The sequence below is a fragment of the Oncorhynchus tshawytscha genome, linkage group LG11, assembly GCF_018296145.1.
Source record: "Oncorhynchus tshawytscha isolate Ot180627B linkage group LG11, Otsh_v2.0, whole genome shotgun sequence".
In the NCBI taxonomy this organism is placed as follows: Eukaryota; Metazoa; Chordata; class Actinopteri; order Salmoniformes; family Salmonidae; genus Oncorhynchus; species Oncorhynchus tshawytscha.
In genome coordinates, this window is record NC_056439.1 from 15,987,801 (window position 1) to 16,011,316 (window position 23,516).

Here is a 23,516-nt window from a genome sequence, read left to right on the forward strand (position 1 = left end):
TTCGAAGTCGTTTTTTGGGGTCGCCGGCTGGGATCCATTCCGTTGTCCTGGGTGAAAGGCAGAACGCAGGATCCGCTTCGCGAAAGTCATATTCTTGGTCGTACTGATGGTGAGTTGACGCTGCTCTTATGTTCAGTAGTTCTTCTCGACTGTATGTAATGAAACCTAAGATGACCTGGGGTACCAATGTAAGAAATAACACGTAAAAAAACAAAAAACTGCATAGTTTTCTAGGAACGCGAAGCGAGGCGGCCATCTCTGCCGTCGCCGGATATAATGTGATATAATGTGATTTTCTGGATTTCTTTTCTCATTTTGTCTGTCATAGTTGATGTGTACCTATGATGAAAATTACAGGCCTCTCTCATCTTTTTAAGTGGGAGAACTTGCACAATTGGTGGCTGACTAAATACTTTTTTGCCCCACTGTATACATACACACACACACACACACGATTTATATACACTGAGTGTACAAAACATTAGAAACACCTTTCTAATAATGAGTTGCACGCCTTTTTGCACTCAGAACAGCTGTAATATGCTGGGGCATGGACCACAAGGAGTCGAAAGCGTTCCCCTGGGATAATGGCCCATGGGTGGTTGACAATTCTTGATACACACGGGAAACTGTTAAGTGTGAAAAACCAAGCAGCATTGCAGTTCTTGACACACTCAAACCGGTGCGCCTGGCACCTACTACCATAACCCATTCAAACGACAAATGTAAAAAAAAATGCCCAATCCCCCTCTGAATGGCTGGCACACACGTCTCAATTGTCTCAAGGCTTAAAAATCCTGCTTTAACCGGTCTCCTTCCCTTCATTTATACTGACTGGAGTGGATTTAACAGGTGACATCAATAAAGGATCATAGACTGACCAGGTGAAAGCTATGTCATGGAAAGAACAGGTGATCCAAATGTTTTGTACAGTCAGTGTATACAGAATATTGGTATATACCCATCATTGGGTGTAATCCAAAGTCTGCCCTTACGAAAAAAGACTGCAGTCAGAGTGCAGTATAAATGCAATATGCTGAAAATACTGCATCCAAAATATATATATATTTTTTACTGCAGTAATTTCAAAAGTATAACTGCAGTTACATGTAATGATAATTCATTCTGCAATTACTGCGCCCAAAATACCAGTCGATAGCAAAATCTCTTTCATAGTTAGTTTTGCATAGTTTGTTTTGGTATGTTGCATTGAAAGTGGCTAATATTGGCAATTTCCACAGTTGAAGGAAACATTGATAGTGTTAACTAAAGGGGAAAACTAGAACGTCGAGTGTAGTTCAATCTCGTGCTTCTCTGCATGGGCTGATATTTCTTCTGCGCGGCAGTCCCGTGGAGCTGCACAGTTTAGATTGAACATTGGTTGCAACTGACAGTATGTTTCAGTGACAAGTTTTGGAAGAGGTCGGACAGACTCAACGTTTACACACTGGAGTTTGGAGATGCAGATAGAGTGGACTACCTGTGCTAATTAGCGGTCTTCCGTCTTTTTTCTGTAAACAAGCGCTGTAACATATGGCTTTGCGGGAACCCTAACCCTATAAAGGGTTCCTCTCCGGAGTCCAAACGGGAGTTGCAGTGATGGGACAAGACTGTAACTACCAATTGGATATCTTGAAATTGGGGATAAAAGTACCAAAATTAAATTAAATAACCACTATCAATATGTTTTGACCATGATAGTTGACAATCTAGGGTTACGCCAAGCAGTTTAGTCACCTCAACGTGCTCAATTTCCACATGATTCATTATGAGATGTAGTTGAGGTTTAGGGTTAAGTGAATGGTTTGTCCCAAATACAATGCTTTTAGTTTTTGGAAATATTTAGGACTAACTTATTCCTTGCTACCCATTCTGAAACGAACTGCAGCTCTTTGTTAAGTGTTGCAGTCATTTCAGTCGTTGTAGTAGCTGACGTGTATAGTGTTGAGTCATCCACATACATAGACACACTGGCCTTACTCAAAGCCAGTGGCATGTCGTTAGTAAAGATTGAAAAAAGCCAGGGGCCTAAACAGCTACACTGGGGAATTCCTGCTTCTACCTGGATTATGTACCTGTATTCTGTTAGACAAGTAACTCAATACCCATATTATAGCAGAGGGTGTAAAGCCATAACACATACGTTTTTCCAGCAGCAAACTATGATCGATAATGTCAAAAGCCGCACTGAAGGCTAAACAAGACAGACAGCCCCCACAACAATTTTATCATCAAGTTCTCTCAGCCAATCATCAGATATTTGTGTAAATGCCATGCTTGTTGAGTGTCCTTCCCTATATGCGTACTGAAAGTTGTTTGACCAGATACAGAAGTTTACTAAGGGTTGGTAACAGACTGATTGGTCGGCTATTTGAGCCAGTAAAGGGGGCTTTACTATTCTTGGGTAGCGGAATGACTTTAGCTTCCCTCCAGTCCTGAGGGCACACACTTTCTAGTCGGATTAAATTGAAGATGTGGCAAATAGGAGTGGCAATATCGTCTGCTATTATCCTCAGTAATTTTCCATCCGATTGTCAGACCCCAGTGGTTTGTCATTGTTGATAGACAATTTTTTCACCTCTTCCACACGGACTTTACGAAATTCAAAAGTACAATTCTTGTCTTTCATAATTTGGTCAGATATACTTGGATGTGAAGTGTCAGCGTTTGTTGCTGGCATGTCATCCCTAACGTTTATCTTGCCAATGAAAAAGTCATTAAAGTAGTTGGCAATATCAGTGGGTTTTGTGATGAATGAGCCATCCGATTTAATGAATGAGTTGGCTTTTTTCCCAAAATGTAATTTAAGGTGCTCCAAAGCTTTTTACTATCATTAATCTTTGTTTCATAGTATAGTTTATTTTTATTTAGCTTAGTCACATGATTTCTTCATTTGCAGTACGTTTGCCAATCAGTTGGGCTGCCAGACTTATTTACCATATCTTTTGCCTCATCCCTCAACCATACAATTTCTTCAATTCCTCATCAATCCAAGGGGATTTAACAGTTTTTACAGTCATTTTCTATATGGGTACGTGCTTATTACTAACTGGAATAAGCAATTTCAGAAGTGTCAGGTGCAGCGTCTGGTTGCTCCTCATTACACACCACCGACCAGCAAATACTCTTTACATCATCACCATATGAATCACTACACTACACTAATCACTTTCCTAGAAATGGCTACTATATTGTGATCACTACATCCTATGGATTTGGATACTGCTTTAAAGCAAATGTCTGCAGCATTAGTAAAGATGTGATCAATACATGTTGATGATTTAATTCCTGTGCTGTTTGTAAATACCCTGGTAGGTTGACTGACAACCTGAATCAGGTTGCAGGCACTGGTTACAGTTCAGTTTTTTCTTGAGTGGGCAGCTTGATTAGAGCCAGTCAATATTTAAAATCATCCAGAAAATATACTTCTCTGTTGATATCACATACATTATCAAGCATTTCACATATACTATCCAGATACTGACTGTTAGTACTTGGCGGTCTATAGCAGCTTCCCACAAGAATGGGTTTTAGGTGAGGCAGATGAACCTGTAGCCATATTACAGTATTTCAACAGTATTTAACATTAGATCTTCTCTAAGCTTTGCAGGTATGTGGTTCTGTCACGACTTCCGCTGAAGTTCGCTCCTCTCCTTGTTCAGGTGGCGTTAGGCGGTCGATGTCACTGGCTTTCTAACCATCGCCTCTCCATTTTTCATGTATCCATTTGTTTTGTCTTGTTCCCTGCACACCTGGTTTTCATTCCCCAATCAATTCATATGTATTTATTCCTCTGTTCCCCATCATGTCTTTGTGTAGGATTGTTTTGTGTTACGTGTATTTTGATATTGTGGATATTGTTACGTGCATTATTTTTTGTCTATGTTTCGTGTTTTGGGCACATTTTGTGTTACTCTGTGCTGTCATTGACCGGAATAAAAAGTGCACCTGTTCACTACACTCTGCTCTCCTGCACCTGACTTCGCCTCCAATACACAATCCTACACCTACCATGGAGTCAGCAGGAGCAGATACCCCGGTCAGAGGAGTCAAGGAACACGTCCAGGAACACGCGGCTATGCTACATCATCTCGGTGCCATGATGGATCGCGTTGTCCAGACCATGGACCGCTGGAGGTCTCTCCAGTGCCTCGACCAGCTCAACCGGGGTTCTCGCTACCCGTCCTGTCCGGATCCAGCTCCAGTGGAATACGTCTCTCCCTTCCCAGGGAGTATGATGGGACGGCCGCACAGTGCCAGGGGTTCCTTTTACAACTGGATCTATACCTGCCCACTGTACACCCAGCTCCCTCAGGAATGGAGAGAGTATCCGCACTCGTCTCATGCCTCTCGGGGAGAGCTCTGGAGCGGGCAAACGCCATATGGGGAGAGGAAGACGTGGCGTTGGACCACTTTGAGGAGTTTACACGCCGTTTCTGGGCCGTCTTTGACCATCTGTCCTCGTTGGTAGAGCGGCGGGTGAAAGACTCGTCCATTTGAGGCAGGGGACGAGGAGCGCACAGGATTTCGTGCTGGAGTTCCGAACCTTGGCCGCCGGAGCAAGATGAAACGACAGGGCCCTCATCGACCACTATCGATGCAGCTTACGTGAGGACGTCCGACGGGAGTTGGCCTGCAGGGTTGCCACCACCACCTTTGACCAACTGGTGGATATGTTCATCCGGTTGGATAACCTGTTGGTCATCCGTGGACGTCCTGAGGGGGCTCTGTTGGTTCCATCTCCCAGTACTCCCGATCCGGTGCCCATGGAGTTGGGAGGGGCTGCGCGTACAGAGGCTGGAGGGGCCTTCACGTGCACCATCTGTGGCCGCAGAGGGCACACTGCCGGTCAGTGCCGGGTTGGTCCCTCTGGGAGTCGAGGCAGCAGGCAGGGCACTCTGACATCACCCCAGGTGAGTATGCACCAATCTCATCCAGAGTCCTCTGTTGTCCACCTGTTTGTACCGGTTTGTTTCCCTGAGTTCTCCCCGTATTCCCAGCATCAGGCGCTCGTCGATTCAGGCACAGCTGGGAATTTTATCGACCGAGCGTTAGCACTTAGTTTAGGGATCCCCATTATTGTGGATAGACCTTTTCTGGTTCACGCTCTGGATAGTTGACCATTAGGGTAAGGGCTAATCAGGGAGGCCACCATCTCCGTGGTCATAGAGACGCAGGGGGGTCACGATGAGAGAAGCAGTCTCTTTCTCATTGACTCTCCTGCGTTTCCTGTGGTACTAGGCCTTCCCTGGTTTGCTCGTCATAACCCCACCATTTCCTGGCAACAGAGGGCTCTTACGGGGTGGTCGAGAGAGTGTTCGGGGAGGTGTGTAGGGGTTTCCGTTGGTGTTACCATGGTGGAAAGTCCAGACCAGGTCTCCACCGTGCGCATTCCCCCAGAATATGCCGATTTGGCTCTCGCCTTCTGTAAGAAGAAGGCGACACAATTACCACCCCATCGACGGGGGGATTGTGAGATAAATCTCCTGGTAGACGCTGCACTTCCCAGGAGTCATGTGTATCCCCTGACGCAAGCGGAGACGGTGGCTATGAAGACAGAAGACAGACTATGAAGTCTGTCTGGGAAGTACTGGTGGCCCACCTTGGCTCGGGACGTGAGGGTTTATGTTTCCTCCTGCTCGCTGTGCGCCCAGTGTAAGGCTCCTAGACACCTGCCCAGAGGTAAGCTCCCTTACCCATTCCACAATAGCCTTGGTCACACCTGTCGGTTGATTTTCTAACAGATCTTCCTCCCTCAAAGGAGAACACCACGATCTTGGTCGTTGTGGATCATTTCTCTAAGTCCTGTCGTCTCCTCCCTCTGCCCGGTCTCCCTACAGCCCTACAAACTGCGAAGGCCCTGTTTACACACGTCTTCCAGCACTACAGGGTGCCTGAGGATATAGTGTCTGATCGGGGTCCCCAGTTCACTTTGAGAGTCTGGAGGGCGTTCATGGAATGTAAATGAGTAGGTGGAGAGTGAACCAGGATGTGGGCAGGTTTCTGCGGTCCTATTGCCAGGACCGGTCGGCGGAGTGGGAGGCGTTCCTGCCCTGGGCAGAGATGGCGCAGAACTTGCTCCGCCACTAACCTCTCCCCCTTTCAGTGTGTATTGGGGTCCTGGCATCGGTGTCAGACTGAGGCTCCTGCAGTGGGGACGAGTGGTTGACGCGCGGAGGAGACCTAGAAAGCCGCCCATGGTCACCTCCAGCAGGCCGCGCTGCACCAAAAGACCTGCACGGACCGTCACCGCAGTAAGGCCCCGGTGTTCGCACCAGGGGACAGGGTCTGGCTCTTGACCCGAAACCTGCCCCTCAGCCTGTCCTGCCAGAAGCTGGGCCCACGGTTTGTGGGGCCATTCAAAGTCCTGAGGAGAGTGAACGAGGTATGTTACAGGTTACAGCTTCCCCCCAATTGCCGTATTAACCCCTCGTTCCATGCGTCTCTCCTCAGACTGGTGGTGGTTGGTCCGCTCCAGGAGTCTTAGGTACGGGAGGCCGGTGTCTACGCACCAATGGAGCCGCGCGTCCGGGGGAGGTACTGTCACAACTTCCGCCGAAGTCGGCTCCTCTCCTTGTTCGGGTGGCGTTCGGCATCACCGGCTTTCTAACCATCGCCGCTCTATTTTTCATGTATCCATTTATTTTGTCTTGTTCCCTGCACACCTGGTTTTCATTCCCCAATAAATTCATATGTATTTATTCCTCTGTTCCCCATCATGTCTTTGTGTAGGATTGTTTTGTGTTACGTGTATTTGGATATTGTGGATATTGTTACGCACATTACTTTTTGTTTATGTTCTGTGTTTTGGCACATTTGATGTTACTTTGTGCTGTCATTTTTGACCGGAATAAAAAGTGCGCCTGTTCACTACACTCTGCTCTCCTGCACCTGACTTCACCTCCAATACACAATTCTAACAGGTTCTTTATATAGACCGCAACACCATTTGGCATTTCTGTCTTTTCAGTAGATGTTGTAACCATGTATTACTACCACTGTATCAAAAGTATTATCTAAGTGAGTTTCAGAGATAGTCAGAATATGAAAGTCATCTGTTACAAGCAAGTTATTGACTTCATGGACCTTGTTTCTCAAGCTGCATATGTTAATATGGGCTATTTTTAGCACTTTTCTGGGTTGCTTGATTGTTTTTAAATACTTTACTGGGAAACTTAGCAGAAGTAGACTTCATAGTGCAGGGTGAGCTGCACAAAGTAGTCTTCCACTTTGTCCACTACTATGGCACACAGCCTCAGTGCTAACAGTGCAACTCTGGTTCATAGGCTCATGATTACTGCATCCAATAGACCTGAAAATAGCTGTGCAGCGACACTCCTCATCCAACCTGACAGAGTTTGAGAATATCTGCAGAGAAGAATAGGATAAACTTCCCAAATACAGGTGTGCCAAGCTAGCGTCATACCCAAAAAGACTTGAGGCTGTAATCACTGCCAAAGGTGCTTCAACAAAGTACTTAGTAAATTATCGGAATACTGTGATATTTCTGTTGTCATTATGGGGTAGTGTGTGTAGATTGATGAGGAAAAAACCAAACTATTTAATCAATTTTAGAATAAGGCTGTAGCGTAACAAAATGTGGAAAAAGTCAAGGGGTCTGAATACTTGCACTGTATAAGATCTCCTAAACCCGTGTTAACCTCAGACCTTATTTTTGGCATTTATTCCAAACCCCTTATTATTTCCCCATAGGGATGGCTGAACCAATGATATGTATAAACGTGACTGGGCTGAACGAACCAGAGGTAAATTATTTTCGGGTTTTAGCAGTACAAGCTCTATATAGACCCCCAAACCACATTGAATGTGTCATAGTACCCATAAAACCTAGCAGTCATGCAGGGAAATGGTTCCAATTGTTTTTCCACCAATAATTTTTCCCATAGGTGATTTTAAAAACACATAAAATAAGGTCTGTGTTTCGTGTAGGCTTATCCTGGCGTGACGTTTTGATAAACATGTAAATCTCTCAGACAAGGTGACTTATCAATATATTAGACTCTATTTAATGTTTAGTTTTGTAAATGCTAATTAGCATCAAAGTAGACATCATACAAAACTACAAATCCCTGCAAGTTCCTTCATTTCAACTCTAGCTGATACCTTTACTAACAGGTATTGTGTCAATTTAAAACCTGTACAAGACAGTTCAAAGAATTTTCCATTTAACAGAAATGTTGCCAATTTATTAGTTGCTACATTTATTTAACATTAGATAGTTAATCAAGAGAATCTTACCTTTGACTCACTTTGGATCATCACGGCATTTGTAGTACTTTATGATAGCCACATTAGCAGCTAATTAGCATTTCATTATTGGGAGGGGAGGTGTAAATACAGGCGAATATACACTATATGAACAAAAGTATGTGGACACCCGCTCGTCGAACATCTCAATCCAAAATCATGGGCATTAAAATATAACATTGATGTTGGAAAATTGCTGCAGGGACTTGCTTTTATTCAGCCACAAGAGCGAGCATTAGTGAGGTCATTAACTGTTCAGCAGTTTTATGGCTTGGGGGTAGAAGCTGTTAAGGAGCCTTTTGGACATAGACTTGAGGCTCTGGTACCACTTGCCGTGCGGTAGAGGAGAGAACAGTCTATGATTTGGGTAACTGGAGTCAGGTCGGGGACTTATTTTGGGCGATTAGTATTTTGCTCTCGGAGCGTTCAAAGCACACACTGGACGCTCTGGCAGAGGAGTAGGGTTGATCCGAGCATTTAACGCCAGTCAAGCACCCGAGCTAACTGGCTAACGTTGGCTAGCTACTTCCAAACACAAATGAGAGAACTCCTCACTCTGACCATTTTACTCGCCCTAGTATAGCTGGTTAGGCTGTAATTAGAGCACTGTATCCAGAGCATTGGTGACTAACTGTGCTGCTCGCAACAATTTAATTAAGCTTTTTTTGCCGACTTTTACTGACACTGGCCATATTCAACAGGTGATGAGCGTTCGTAAATTCATCAGTTATTCGGCACGAGAGTGCTCTGAAATCAGAGTAGATCGCCAGAATGAACAATGTCCATTGAAACACACAACGACTATACCACTTAGGTAAGAATAATGTGAATAATAAAGACAATAAACATTGGGTAGTTAGTTAGTTAACAATACTGGCTGGCAAGTTCGATATATTAGTAGCCAACTAACGCTAGGTAACTAGCTAACATACCAGTACATACTGCTGTAATGCTATGCGGTTTGTTATGATAGCGTAGCTAATAAATTGTCAGCCAACATAACGTGTAACGTAACTTAGTTGAAAAGTCATTACTTTATTACATTGCTCACATTTTAACATGTCACAATTAGTTAAAGCAATGAATTTGTACCCACTCTCATTTAGCATATTCTCCTCCAATCTGAAAATGTGAAGCCACGCCCATTTTCGGAAGAATTACATTATGGGCCCTAAAAGCACAGACAGTGTCCACTGCATGTATACTTTGTATTTTGGCGAATTTAGTATGACATCCGGGAACTTTTTGGCATACTAACTATATCCATACTTTGACAAATAAGCATACTATATACTCAATTCATATCACAAATAGTGCAGTTAGTATGAGCATTCGAACACAGCTCAAGTTTGTTTCTAGTAATCTCTCCTCCTTCAGGGGCTTCTTCTTTGGACTTTATATGGCCATTGGCAACCAACTTTAAGGTGTATTAACACCACCAACTGGATTGGAGTGTGGACCTCAGTTCATCTTACATTATAAACTGGGTGGCATTAATGCTGATTGGCTGACAGCCGTAGTATATCAGACCGTATACCACGGGTATGACAAAACATTTATTTTTACTGCTCTAATTACTTTGGTAACCAGTTTATAATAGCAATAAGCCACCTCGGGGGTTTGTGGTATATGGCCAATATACCACACCTAAGGGCTGTATCCAGGCACCATGCGTTGCATCGTGCATAAGAACATCCCTTAGCCGTGGTATATTGGCCATATACCACACCCCCCCATGCCCTATTGTTAATAACCCACATGAGTATATGCTCCTAAAAACCAATGAGGAGATGGGAGAGGCGGGACTTGCAGCGTGTGAAGCGTCACTAGAAACAAGTTGTTTTAGCACCTGGCTACAAGACGTGCGCGAGCAGTGTGGGTGCAATGATGTATGTGTAAATGTATTTTGCACACGACGTGGGCGGTGTAATATGTTGACCAGACCGGACATAAATGTACATATACATGTCATTCAATCATTGCACCCACACTGCTTGCAGAGCATCTGCATGGCCAGGCACTAAAATAGAATGGGTTCTATTTGTGACTCTCAATGCGCTGCAAGTCTGGCCTCTCCCATCTCATTGGTTTTCAGCAGCATATACCAAAATGCCATCTCCTCATTGGTTTTCAGGAGCATATACCCACATGGGTGATTGAAAAATGAACTTAGGTCCACACTCCAATCGGTTGCTATAATGCACCTAAAGTTGGTTGCCAACCGCCATATAAAGTCCAAAATAAAAAGAAGCAGCCTGAAGGAAGGAGGAGAGATGACTAGAAACAAATTTGGTTTGCCGTTTTATCTGTGGATTAATTGTTGGAGTAGAGGACCTTGTGCATCTCAGGTAAAATAAACAACCCAATGTTTATCTCCCAGGACAAATGAGCTAGCAAAGGCAAGCTAGCTAGCTAAATTGCCATAAATGTTTAATGCTTTTCGACTTGTCGCCAAATTAATATAATTAGTTCTGAGTTTGTTTTGATATTTCAATATGCATGTCCTGATAGCATCTGTGTGGGTGGACAAAATCAACATGCGCGTGCGGTCTGGTCAGCATGTAAAAGATGAGCCATGTAACGTTAGTGTCTCTCACCTGTGAACTGAACTCTTGCTTGCCTTGGCATCCCGGACCCTCTGGTCTCTGAACACGAATGATACTAGTGTAGACGGAAATTATGGGATGTGCTTTTACAGAACTTGACATGGTAATGATACGGTACATTGGGTAAACTTCGGTACCCTAAACTGTACTCCCACACAAGGGCCAGTCAAACGGAGCCATTCTGCCTCTTATCAGACAACCGCAAAAAAACATTTACCTACAGTAGAGTCTATGAGTCGGTACAGTACCGTTAGCTAACGTTAGTTCTTACCGTTTCAAACTTCTTCTTGTCGATGTCGGTGATTTCTCTTTGTTTTCTGGCAAAATGTGTTAGAGAACACATTTCCATGTTGATAGATTGCACAGAGGAAAAGTTAAGTTTCCTTGGAGACCGTATGAGCTCCACGGTTGGTTACCTGTTCTTCTTCTTTGGTATCATGGTGTTCGCACATTTTGTTTGTGCATGCTGCCACCTATTGTGCGGTAGTGTGTGGCCAATCACGATACATTTTGGTTTACCTGTTTGATAGTGGTGGAAAAAGAACCACCCGCTAAACCTGAATAGTGTAGGGCAGCAGATCTAGGCATTAGGTTTACGCATTAGGTTTGGCCTAATAGTCAACATAGAACAACATAATAGCAGCCCCATTCATTGCCCTACACTACATATTAAACACAATTAACACATCTGATTAGTAGGCTATATAATCAGTTCAATGTCAATAACATATCCTAATATTTTCAGTCTGATTACGCTGATAAAATCACAAGTCTCTATTAAATTCGTTTTTTGTATTTCTTTGTCTGTTGATTGTGGGAAGACAGCTTGCAACCAAGAGAAAATGTCACCATGAAAAAGTCTCAAAGGAAAGGTGGATAGTTTCAGGGAAGAATGGACAGAGAAATAGGCATTCTTACCATATTTCTCCAATGTCAAACCACAATGTCTTGTTTGAAACTAAAAGGTTTCTGTTTGCAAATAATCAAATATTAGACATCCGTATGAATCTAAGTATGGCACTTCCAAGTTACCTTTCCACGCATACGGAGGCTCGACTGAGGCAGAAAAATGTAAGCTTCAACCCATGGCTACTCATCTGTTGCTTAACCCAACAGAAGTGCTTCTATAAAAACTGCCTGGGTTTAAACATCCTATATTCAGAAAATGAAAAGCTCAATTAATAGAGACAGAATAGCAAAGTACATTTTTTGACTCCTCGAATATTGAAGGCCGCAGCTCAGCTTCAGAATGTCATAGAGAGGAATCAATACAGTGCCTTTGGAAGGTATTCAGACCCCTTGACTTTTTCCACATATTGTTAGGTTACAGCCTTATTTTAAAATGTAATAATAGTTTTCCCCCCTCAATCTACACACAATACCCCATAATGACAAAGCAAAATACAGGATTATACATTTTTGCAAATTTATAATAAAAAACAAACAAACTGATATCACATTTACATAAGTATTCAGACCTTTTACTCAGTACTTTGTTGAAGCACCTTTGGCAGCGATTACAGCCTCGAGTCTTCTTGGGTATGACACAACAAGCTCGCTCACCTGTATTTGGGGAGTTTCTCCCATTCTTCTCTGCAGATCCTCTCAAGCTCTGGTTTCCAGGTTTCCAGGTTTCCTCCAGATGTGACGCTTGGCATTCAGGCCAGAGAGTTCAATCTTGGTTTCATCAGACCAGAGAATCTTGTTTCTCATGTTCTGAGAGTCTTTGGGTGCCTTTTGGCAAACTTCAAGCGGACTGTCATGTGCCTTTTACTGAGGAGTGGCTTCTGTCTGTCCACTCTACCTTAAAGGCCTGATTGGTGGAGCGCTGCAGAGATGGTTGTCCTTCTGGAAGGTTCTACAAAGAGGAACTCTAGAGCTGTAAGAGTGACCATCAGGTTATTTGTCACCACCCTGACTAAGACTCTCCTCCTCCGAATGCTCAGTTTCCCCAGATCTCTGCATCGACACAATCCTGTCTCAGAGCTCTACGGACAATTCCTTCGACCTCATGGCTTGGTTTTTGCTCTGACATGCACTGTCAATGTTGGGACCTTATATAGACAGATGTGTGCCTTTCCAAATCATGTACAATTAAATTAATTTACAGGTGGACTCCAATAAAGTTGAAGAAACATCAAGGATGATCAATGAAAACAGGATGCACCTGAGCTCAATTTCAATTCTCATAGCAATGAGTCTGAATACTTATGTAAATAAGGTATTTCTGTTTTATTTTTAATACATTTGCTAAAATGTCCAAATCTGTTTTCGCTTTGTCATTATGGGGAATTGTGTGTAGATTGCTGAGGAAATGTTTTTATTTAATCAATTTTAGAACAAGGCTAACGTAACAAAGAGGCACTGTATACCCTGTATACCCATATGCATAAGTCACTTACTTTGTGGGCATTTTAAACTTTGTTTCTAGCATAAGGCATCACAGAGATAATATGAAGCTTTCCATAAAGCTTACCATAAAGCTTTCCATAACAATACTGATCTGGATACTTTTAAAAATGTATTTCAAAATATAAAGCTAACAATTCTTTTTCCCCTTTTAACGAAGGGTATGGCATACCCTCACTCAATTTGAGCCCTAGTTTTAACCAAACACACCAAGCCCTCTGCAACTGTATTCTGGACTTCCTGACGGGCCGCCCCCAGGTGGTAAGGATAGGTAACAACACATCCGCCACACCAATCCTCAACACAGGGGCCTCTTGGGTGCGTGCTCAGTCCCCTTCTGTACTCCCTGTTCACTCATGGCTGCACAGGCCAGGCATGAGTCCAACACCATCATTAAGTTTGCCGATGGCACAACAGCCTGATCACCGACAACGACTAGACAGCCTATAGGGAGGAGGTCAGAGACCTGGCCGTGTGGTGCCAGGACAACAACCTCTCCCTCAACGTGATCAAGACAAAGGAAATGATTGTGGACTACAGGAAAAGGAGGACTGAGCATGCCTCCATACTCATCGATGGGGCTGTAGTGGCTCAGGTTGAGAGGTTTGGGTTCCTTAGTGTCCACATCACCAACAAACTAACATGGTCCAAGCATACCAAGACAGTTGTGAAGAGGGCACGAGAAAACCTATTCCCCCTCAGGAGACTGAAAAGATTTGGCATGGGTCCTCAGATCCTCTTAAGGTTCTACATCTGCACTATCGAGAGCATCCTGGCTGGTTGCATCACTGCCTGGTATGGCAACTGCTCGGCCTCCCGACCGCAAGGCACTACAGAGGGTAGTGCGTACGACCCAGTACATCACTGGGGCCAAGCTTTCACCCATTGTGGACCTCTATACCAGGCGGTGTTAGAAGGCCCTAAAAATGGTCTGTTCTCTCGGTAACCACACTGCAAGCGGTACCATAGCGCCAAGTCTAGGTCCAAGAGGCTTCTAAACAGCTTCTACCCCCAAGCCATAAGACTCCTGAACATCTAATCAAATGGCTACCCAGACTATTTGCATTGCCCCCCCCCCCTTTTTATGCCGCTGCTACTCCTAGGTTATTATCTATGCATAGTCACTTTAATAACACTGCCTACATGTACATATTACCTCAATTATCTCGACTAACCGGTGCCCCCACACATTGACTCTGTACCGGTACCCCCTGTATATAGTCGCGCTATTGTTATTTTACTGCTGCTCTTCAATGACTGTTCCTTTTATTTCTTATTCATATTTTTTAAACTGCATTGTTGATTAGAGTCTTGTAAGTAAGCATTTCACTGTAAGGTGAAAGGAATACCTGTTGTATTTGGCGCATGTGACTAATACAATTTGATTTGAAATACGGCGGTATATAAGGAGTGACAGTATTGGAGGATTTGACTATACTGACAAATCTATGGATAGCATAATTGCTTCTGTCAAACAGGTAGGCCTACCTCTTATTTTTTTTTTATAGGAAAAAATACGCTCCAACAGGGGCTTAGTCTAATACAGTGACAACTAAAATATCCCAATAACAATTTAGTCCAATCACTGTAAGCTAAATATGATGTCTGTCCATGTTTCTGATTTCAGTGTGTGTGTGCTCATTCCTGCATGTATAATAAACATGTTGACTCACCCTACTTGTAGAGAAACGCCAACACCATCCTGCTCTCTTTCATGTTGAGGAAACGGTCTATCACTCTGTTATACAGTTCACACTTTTAAAAAAAATTCTTAGGCTACCTGGCTAAAATGCTTGCTCGCTAGCCTAACTTCCTTTCATGGGCAACATTAGCTAGTTAACATTAGCCTTCCACATCTAGCTACATATTGAACTTCCATCCTCTCAGGCCAGGGGCACAATGTACGAATTAATGGTTGGATCAGAATCACAGTTCTAATCATTGGCCAGCACAGAGAATAAAGTAAAACCACACATCTAAATCCCTATCTCCATCCATGGCTAATTTATGAAAGAGCTAAATTTAGCTAGCTAGTCACTGGAGGACAACAATACAACAAGATGCAACAATTCAAGTTGTTTCTGTAAATGATGTATGCTCGCAGTGCAATTTGATAGGAGTGACACCAAATCCAAACTGGCTTCCCTTGACACCTCTTTTTGGTGTGCCAGGACCATTCACACTTGAGCTCACTCACTATTATTTTATAAAAAATGTTTTATCAAGGGAGGCCAAATCCTATCTGGCTTCCCTTGCATTCAATACTACGGGCAACAACAATGTCATACTCTTTTGGACCAGACAGCATCAGATAGATGGCATACACATAGAGCGACAGAGGGGCACTGTATGCTCACTCGGATGCATTCTCCTGTGAGATACGTTTAGCCTCTTGCGAATTGAAGGAAAATGATGAAACACAGAGAGACGAAATGTCACATCTGCTCCAGCTACGGCCTCTTGTGTTCATCCGGTGTCTTCTTGCTGTTACTCCCCCAGTACACTCACTCTCTCTCCCTCTCTGTGTGGTTGGAGACAGGTGTGCTGGAGTCAGAGCAGATCCCTACCAGCTGCAACTTGTTCCATAATAAAGACCCCTACAAATACTCAGTCCTGCCACTTCCACTCTGCCAGATTGTAATCTCTGCTCAGTCAGTTCATGGTTCTAGCTATTTATGATTATTCAAGATCCTGTTACGCTGCTGTGCCTGTTTCCCTGCCTGACGCTGTTTATCCTCTCATTGCAGTTTACCTCTCTGTCTCTGGCTCCTGTCTTCTGTTCCACATCTCACCACCCTACTACCATGTTCTGGATTTAGCTCACCACCACTACCTTCGATTCCCCTCTGGACCTATTTACCCGGTTCTACCCAGCTCACTCCAACCTCAGTCTCCACAACAAGTTTTCAACTCATCCAAGCTTCCCCAAATCTGCACTACATATCTCCCTGTGTTACAATAAACATCTTGGTTCATTCATCCCTGTCTGCTCTTGGGTTTCCGTGTTGCTCCGCCTAACACGGAAGATAAATTATTTAATGTTATTAATTATTTGTTTAATAAAAAAACACGCCCCTGGTTATATAGCAATAGTGCTCACTCTGATCATGGCATGTAGGCTCTTGCCAACAGTTTGCAGATACAGTGTGGGTAGTCTACTACATGAGTCTAATGAGATTTATGGACAAAATATTATTATTTGTATTTGTCAAAGGACAGCCAAGCATTGATCATCATGTCACCATAATAAGACCCTTGATATTTATTTAAACGGACTAATTGATTAATTTGAGGCATTTGACCCAAGTTGTTAGAAACATGAATACTTAAATAGGCCTACATTTGGTCACTGACAATAATTTCTAATAATGTAACTACTGTCCAACATTAATGAAGTAGATCCAAATACTTAAAAAAAACATGTTTTACATAAACTTATATCCTTGCACTTTCACCACCCTGTGAAGTACATTATTTATTCTGTAGCCTAAAACGGCATGGTTATGAGTCATAACGGGACTCCCAAGTTTACTTAAATATTTGTTTTTTTAGGCTATATCAATATTGGCACATGAAGGCGTTTCCACCGCGATTTATTTTCTCGCATAATTAATTTCACTGACACAAAGATCCCACCATGTCGAACAAACGAATTATCTGTCAGCATTTATAAAATTGTTCCGAAACTACCTGTTTCCATCACAGCTGTTGTGATTTTTTAGATATGTTATTACTTGCATAAAAAATGTGGATGGAAACGTGGTTACTGACCTCCATACAAAAACTCCTCGCTTGGTGAGCGGAAAGAACGCCACCTGCTGGAGAAGACAGTATTTTGGCCCCAGTTATCCCTCTCCCTTCGCCTCAAGTCCTGAAAATGTGGGTTAGACATCCGGAAAAACAAAACGCATATACATCTGCTGGACATTGGTCATTACTTGGTTTAACAATACGGACGCCTTACTGATGCTGAATCACAGTAAATGCTTTAAAGCCTATGTTTGCTTGATCTGGAAATGCGAGGTGAATGCAGTGGCTCCACAGCATTCATCGGATTCACCTGCAGATCCTTGTACTGCCACTGCAGATGTCAGATTGACCATGTAGCCATTCACAGTGTCGTGAAAAGCGATTGGACAAAAAGTCAGCTCGGGTCGCGACATAGGAACTAATATTACTTACTTCATGTTTCGCTGGGGATGGACGTTTCAGTTACACCGTTTAGCAAAACATGACAACGAGACGCTTCTAAAAAGCGAAACATTTATCATTCAATAATATATTACATAGTTATCAGACTGGGTTATGCAATAAGCCACTTACTTCGGAAGTATTCTTGTTTCTGGTATTAGATCAAAGATTTATGCATCGTTATAGCAATATTTGAGAAAATTGTTGCCCGCAACTTCAACAATTCAACTCCTGGCAGTGAGTATTTCGCGCCACCACATCATTGGATTTTGTTAATGACATTCTTGATGACTGGCTAGTTAAAGCATTACTTGCAATTAGTCTTGCATGTAGTTTTGATGTAGTTTGACTTTGAAAGCTATTTTCTCATCTTTTTTTGCAAGAATGTGCCTAGAAACTAAGTGGGCGTGTACGGTTTACAAAACAGTTCAGTGTAGTAATATGTGTTTTATTAAAGTCTGTGTGGCACTGACACTTTGCTGTACAGTGCAATCTCTTTCAATGTAGCAGTTATAGTAACGTTACAGTATTCCCTTCTAATAACTAGAGGCTGAATTATTGGAGAATATCCAGTCCACCTCTGGGGATATCTTCCCAATGACTAGTGTAGTGGCTATCATAGTCATACCCTGCTATAGTATGTATACCAGTGGTGGTAAAGGCCAGGTTATGTCGATAACATATACTTGCCCTATATATGTGGCCCCGAACCACAGTTCTAGGATCAGCCTTTCATCTCAATCCTAAACATAATATAATTCACTCGGGGGGGTGGACAAAACTGACTTTAGATCAGTGACCAGTTGTTCCTTTGATTGTGAAGCTGACAACCATGGGCCTCCTGTTGCTAACTTCTGACCATAACCAATCAACATTGACCTCTCACCCTTTCTCTCACCTCTCGCAGATCAGAAATGTCACAGGCGAGTCAGCACGGAAAATGGACACTCTCCAGCAGCGATGACGACAACGATGACCCTCTCCCTTCTGCCTCAAACAACAACAGCCCTCTGTTGTTTGGCAGCCCCCCGCCTGACCAACACACATCTTCAGAATCTAACCACAACTCCCCCAAGATAGGCTCCAACTTCCACCAACCCAAACATGATCCTGATCCTCCACCTTCCATAGAGGTGAAACCTGAACCTAAATCTGACACAGTGACTGCTGCAACCCCCCTCTCTATTGGCTCTGAGGCCAGACATGCAGCCCAGGCCAGCCAATTGAAGCCAGTAAAGTATGAATCCAACCAATCCAGCCCCTTTCTGGCTGGTAAGAGGAAGAAAGATGATGATTCAATTTCAGGCTGGGCTCTCTCAGACAGTGATGATGACGATAAGGATAAAGGTCAAAGTTCAGGACAGAAAGACCCTCAACCCAAGAGGTCGAACCCCAAGCTGAAGAAGGCAAAGGTGGAGGAAAGGCCTCCCAGCCCCCATGGCAGAACCTACTACATAGACGAACCAGATGACTTCTTTGAGACTAGCGTGCCTCCTGTCAATGACACATACAGGTTCTACCTCAACAAGGTCACAGGGCTGGAGAAGAGGTACAACACTGGGGCTCTGCACATCAAAGGTGAATGAATACTCTCTCTGCTCTAATGTCTGTGTTGACAGTAGAGACTTGTATGACTCCCCAGGTAATCATCAATGGTTCTGTGTCCTTATTTCAGAAATCCTCTCTCCTTTGTTCGGGACACTGAAGGAATCTGTGCAGGTATGAGATCATTGAGATGCACTAGTACTGAAATATGTTGCTCGGTTGACTCAAGGAGATGAAAGACAGTTTGCCTATTTTAGTTTTGTTATCTGTCCTTTCGTTTGTAGTTCAACTACTGCTTTGACATTGCCTGGATGTTGCAGCAGTACCCACCTGAGTTCAGGTAATGCCCTACTCTTTGTTAAGCTCAAACTATATACAGCTGACAACCATCAGATTCGTTTCCAACACCCCCAGAACCGAAAGGAAACACCCCATGGCCCAACCTGCAGTTCATATATGGTGACCCCAGAAAGCTAGATGGAGATGTGTAAATTAGACTTTCATTCATATTAATCTATCATTTAGATATATTAGGCCTAATATTATTGTAACATAGGCTATAGCTAGGTTTCCATCCAATTGGTGACATATTTCATGCGAATATTCTAAAACCCGCAAGAAAACAATATGGACCTTTTTCTACCAGAGATGTTTCCATCAAATTGACTTGTTGCAGATAAAAGAATGTGCGTGATGACGTAGTGCACATAAAAATTCCTTTTTGCAGTTAAATTCCCATGTACCAAATAAAAAATACAAGTTAAATGGGTTCCCATCGCATTTTCAAATCAACTAATGGTTTTCTCACAAAAAATGTTGTGTTATATAGCGAGTGTGCCCACTCTGGTATTGGCACGTGCGCTTATAGCCTACATGAGATTATTGTGTACTAAAGAGCGAGATTATTTTCATTTGTCAAACGGCAGCCAAGCATCGATGATCATTTCACCAGCATAAGACCCTCAATATTTATTGGACATCAAGCTCCTCAACTTGCACTTTCACCACCCTGTGAAGTTCATCATTTATTTAATCTGTAGTGGGAGGACCACACAACATGTCATTGTGTGACTCCAAGTTTACTTCGATATGAGGGTTATTTTTCAATATTTACGCATAAAAGGGCTTCCACTGACCTTTCTCGCATTATTAATTTTACCGACACAAAATAACCCACTTTGTCTTGTGTATTTTGTTTTGTCGACATTTGATAAGTTTACACACACATTTTCTGTTTCTGTTTCCATCAGGCCTGTCAATTAGTTTTTTTTATCTGACATAAAAAGGTTGTATGGAAACCTGGTTAATGCTGCAGTAAATGTACCTGTCACAAGGAATAAAGTTACCAGCTAAGATAACATTTTTGTACTCCATACTGAGATGCGGTGTCTTTCCCCACGATAGCCGGCACCAACGATATGGTTTGGGAACACACTCTGTGGTGATCGGCTCATGATTTTCTAGTGTAAAAGGACGCCGAACCGACTGAACATCAATTTCTCCTGGAGAATTTCAACCAATGTCCTGCAACCTGTGGCGGCTCTTCAGAGGAAAGGGACCACCATCCTCCTCCAGTGAATTTCAGAATTTTTTAAATTGTGAAACATTAAAGTTATCCTTTTTAAATAAAACTATACTAAATATATTCACTTCAGCAAATAATTTATTAAAACACTGTTTTACAATGGTCTACAATAGCCTCAATAGCATTCTGTAGGGTAGCACCATGGTGTAGCTGGTGGACAGTTTGTTTTCATCCTCCATAAACTTACACAGTAATTATGACACGTTCTGGGGGACGTTCTCCAACCTATCAGTTCTTGACTGACATGTTGTCCACCCAATCAAATGATCAGAGAATGAATGTAGTACTGAAAACATAAGCTACAGCTAGCCAGCACTGCAATGCATACAATGTGGTGAGTATTTGACACAGAAAGAGAATAGTTGAACATTTTAACAAATTCATTTCTTTAAAAAAAAATGTATGAGTAGCAAGAGAGAGCTAGCTCTATTTAGTATTTTGTCACTTTCACATTCACTTACTTAGATAGCTAATGCAGCTAGCTAGTTTAACCTACTCAAACACCTGGCTCAAACAGAGGGATGCCATGTTGCTTAGCTGGCTATGGCTATCCAACACTGGAACTCTTCCAAGTCCAGATTAGAGCTGTTGCAGTGACCGTATTACCACCACACCGGCAGTCATTAGTCATGACCGCAGTAAAATCCTAGGTGACAATTGAGTCACGGAAATCTTTTCTTATGCACTCTGGACATGTGTTAGTAGTACCCAACTTGCTAATGCTCATCAGGTCACTAATAGCCTGGTACTCAGGTCTCTGTTGTCCCTCTAACCACTCTGACATCAATGCAAATGCTCTCAAAAATCACATCAAACTTATCATCAAAACAGTATGTGCTTTTAAAAATCACCTCACCGTGACATGAGTATACCAGATGAGCTTTATACACTATTTCAAAAGTTTGGGGTCACTTAGAAATGTCCTTGTTTTTGAAAGAAAAGCAACAAAAAAAATCCATTAAATTAACATCAAATTGTTCAGAAATACAGTGTAGACATTGTTAATGTTGTAAATGACCATTATAGCTGGAAACGGAAGATTTTTTTTAAAAAATGGAATATCTACATAGGCGTACAGAGGCCCATTATCTACAACCATCACTCCTGTCTTCCAATGGCACGTTGTGTTAGCTAATCCAAGTTTATAATTTTAAAAGGCTAATTGATCATTAGAAAACCCTTTTGCAATTACGTTAGCACAGCTGAATACTGTTCTGATTTAAAGAAGCAATAAAACTGGCCTACTTTAGTATCTTGAGCATCAGTATTTGTGGGTTCGATTACAGGCTCGAAATGGCCAGAAACAAAGACTTTCTTCTGTAACTCGTCAGTCTATTGTTGTTCTGAGAAATTAAGGCTATTCCATATGAGAAATGTCCAAGTAACCTGAAGATCTCGTACAATGCTGAGTACTACTCCCTTCATGGAACAGCGCAAACTGGGTCTACCCAGAATAGAAAGAGAAGTGGGAGGCCCCGGTGCACAACTGAGCAAGAGGACGCAAGTACATTAGTGTCTAGTTTAAGAACCAGACTGGCAGCTTCATTAAATAGTACCCGCAAAACACCAGTCTCAACATCAACAGTGAAGAGGCGACTCTGGGATGCTGGCCTTCTAGGCAGAGTTGCAAAGAAAAAGCCATATCTCAGACTGACCAATAAAAGATTAAGATGGACAAAAGAACAGACACTGGACAGAGGAACTCTTCCTAGAAGGCCAGCATCCCAGAGTCACTGTTTATGTTGAGACTGGTGTTTTGCGGGTACTATTTAATGAAGCTGCCAGTTGAGGACTTGTGAGGTGTATTACACAGCAAGTTTCAGAAGAAAGTCTTTATTTCTGGCCATTTTAAGTCTGTAATCGAACCCACATACTGATGCTCCAGATACTCAACTAGTCTAAAGAAGGCCAGTTGTATTGCTTCTTTAAAATCAGCACAATAGTTTTCAGCTGTGCTAACATAATTGCAAAAGGGTTTTCTAATGATTAATTAGCCTTTTAAAATGATAAACTTGGATTAGCTAACACAATGTGCCATTGTAACACAGGAGTGATGGTTGCAGATAATTGGCCTCTGTTGACCTTTGTAAATAATCCATTACAAATCTGTTTCCAGCTACAATAGTCATTTACAACATTAACAATGTTAACACTGTATTTCTGATAAATTTGATGTTATAAAAAAAGTGCTTTTCTTTCAAAAGATATATTTCTAAGTGACCATAACCTTTTGAACGGTAGTGTATATATTTATTTCTCAGACTCTGACATTGCTTGTTCTAGTATTTCTATATTTCTTAATTCCTTTTCTTTTTTGGGGATTTGCGTGTATTGTTAGGTATTACTGCACTGTTGGAGCTAGTAACATAAGCATTTCGCTACATCCGTGATAACATCTGCAAAGTATGTGTACTCGACCAATAAAATGTAATTTGATGTATTTAAACCCTGCTACTATTACTACTGGTGAAGGTGACACCCTGGCCTGTCTGTTCTACAGAGACAAGCCTGTTCTGATTGTCCACGGAGACAAGAGAGAGGCCAAGGCCCGTCTGCTCCAGCAAGCCCAGCCCTACAGTCAAGTCCGATTCTGCCAGGTAGTACATCTCTAACCTTCTTCTCTTTTTCTCCTCTCCTCTGCAACCTCTCTTTTTTTTTTTACTTGCCCTTCTTACGGGCTTCCCCTCTTATCTCAATTTACTTCCCTCACGCCTAGTTCTCCTCCACCTTCCTCTCACTCTCCTCTTGCCTTTGTTTCCCACAAAAATATTCACATTGTGTCACATTGTATTTTACACCGTAGCCCACCAGAGGGAGACATTGATAAGAGACATTGACTCACTACCAAAACTCAAACGATTCAAATCGACTTAGACTATTTCTTCTGCTCCATTCTCCTATTCTTTCTCTCC

General features: G+C 42.6%; 2 protein-coding genes across 5 annotated transcripts in view; one reads left to right on the forward strand and one right to left on the reverse strand.

Annotated features, from left to right (window-relative positions):
* The window catches only part of efcab11 (EF-hand calcium binding domain 11), an 84,667-nt gene extending 73,367 nt beyond the window's left edge, over positions 1-11,300 (reverse strand). For all 3 annotated transcript variants that reach the window (XM_024436850.1, XM_024436849.1, XM_042329820.1), the window contains exon 1: positions 11,146-11,300. In XM_024436850.1, the coding sequence (XP_024292618.1) occupies positions 11,146-11,223 (78 nt within the window). In that variant the 5' untranslated portion in view covers positions 11,224-11,300. The remainder of the gene's footprint in view (positions 1-11,145) is intronic.
* A 6,182-nt stretch (positions 11,301-17,482) lies between these two features.
* The window catches only part of tdp1 (tyrosyl-DNA phosphodiesterase 1), a 57,615-nt gene continuing 51,581 nt past the window's right edge, over positions 17,483-23,516 (forward strand). For both annotated transcript variants that reach the window (XM_024436851.1, XM_042329821.1), the window contains exons 1-5: positions 17,483-17,711; positions 18,382-19,052; positions 19,150-19,193; positions 19,304-19,359; positions 23,105-23,201. In XM_024436851.1, coding sequence (XP_024292619.1) covers positions 18,389-19,052; positions 19,150-19,193; positions 19,304-19,359; positions 23,105-23,201 — 861 coding nt within the window. In that variant the 5' untranslated portion in view covers positions 17,483-17,711; positions 18,382-18,388. The remainder of the gene's footprint in view (positions 17,712-18,381; positions 19,053-19,149; positions 19,194-19,303; positions 19,360-23,104; positions 23,202-23,516) is intronic.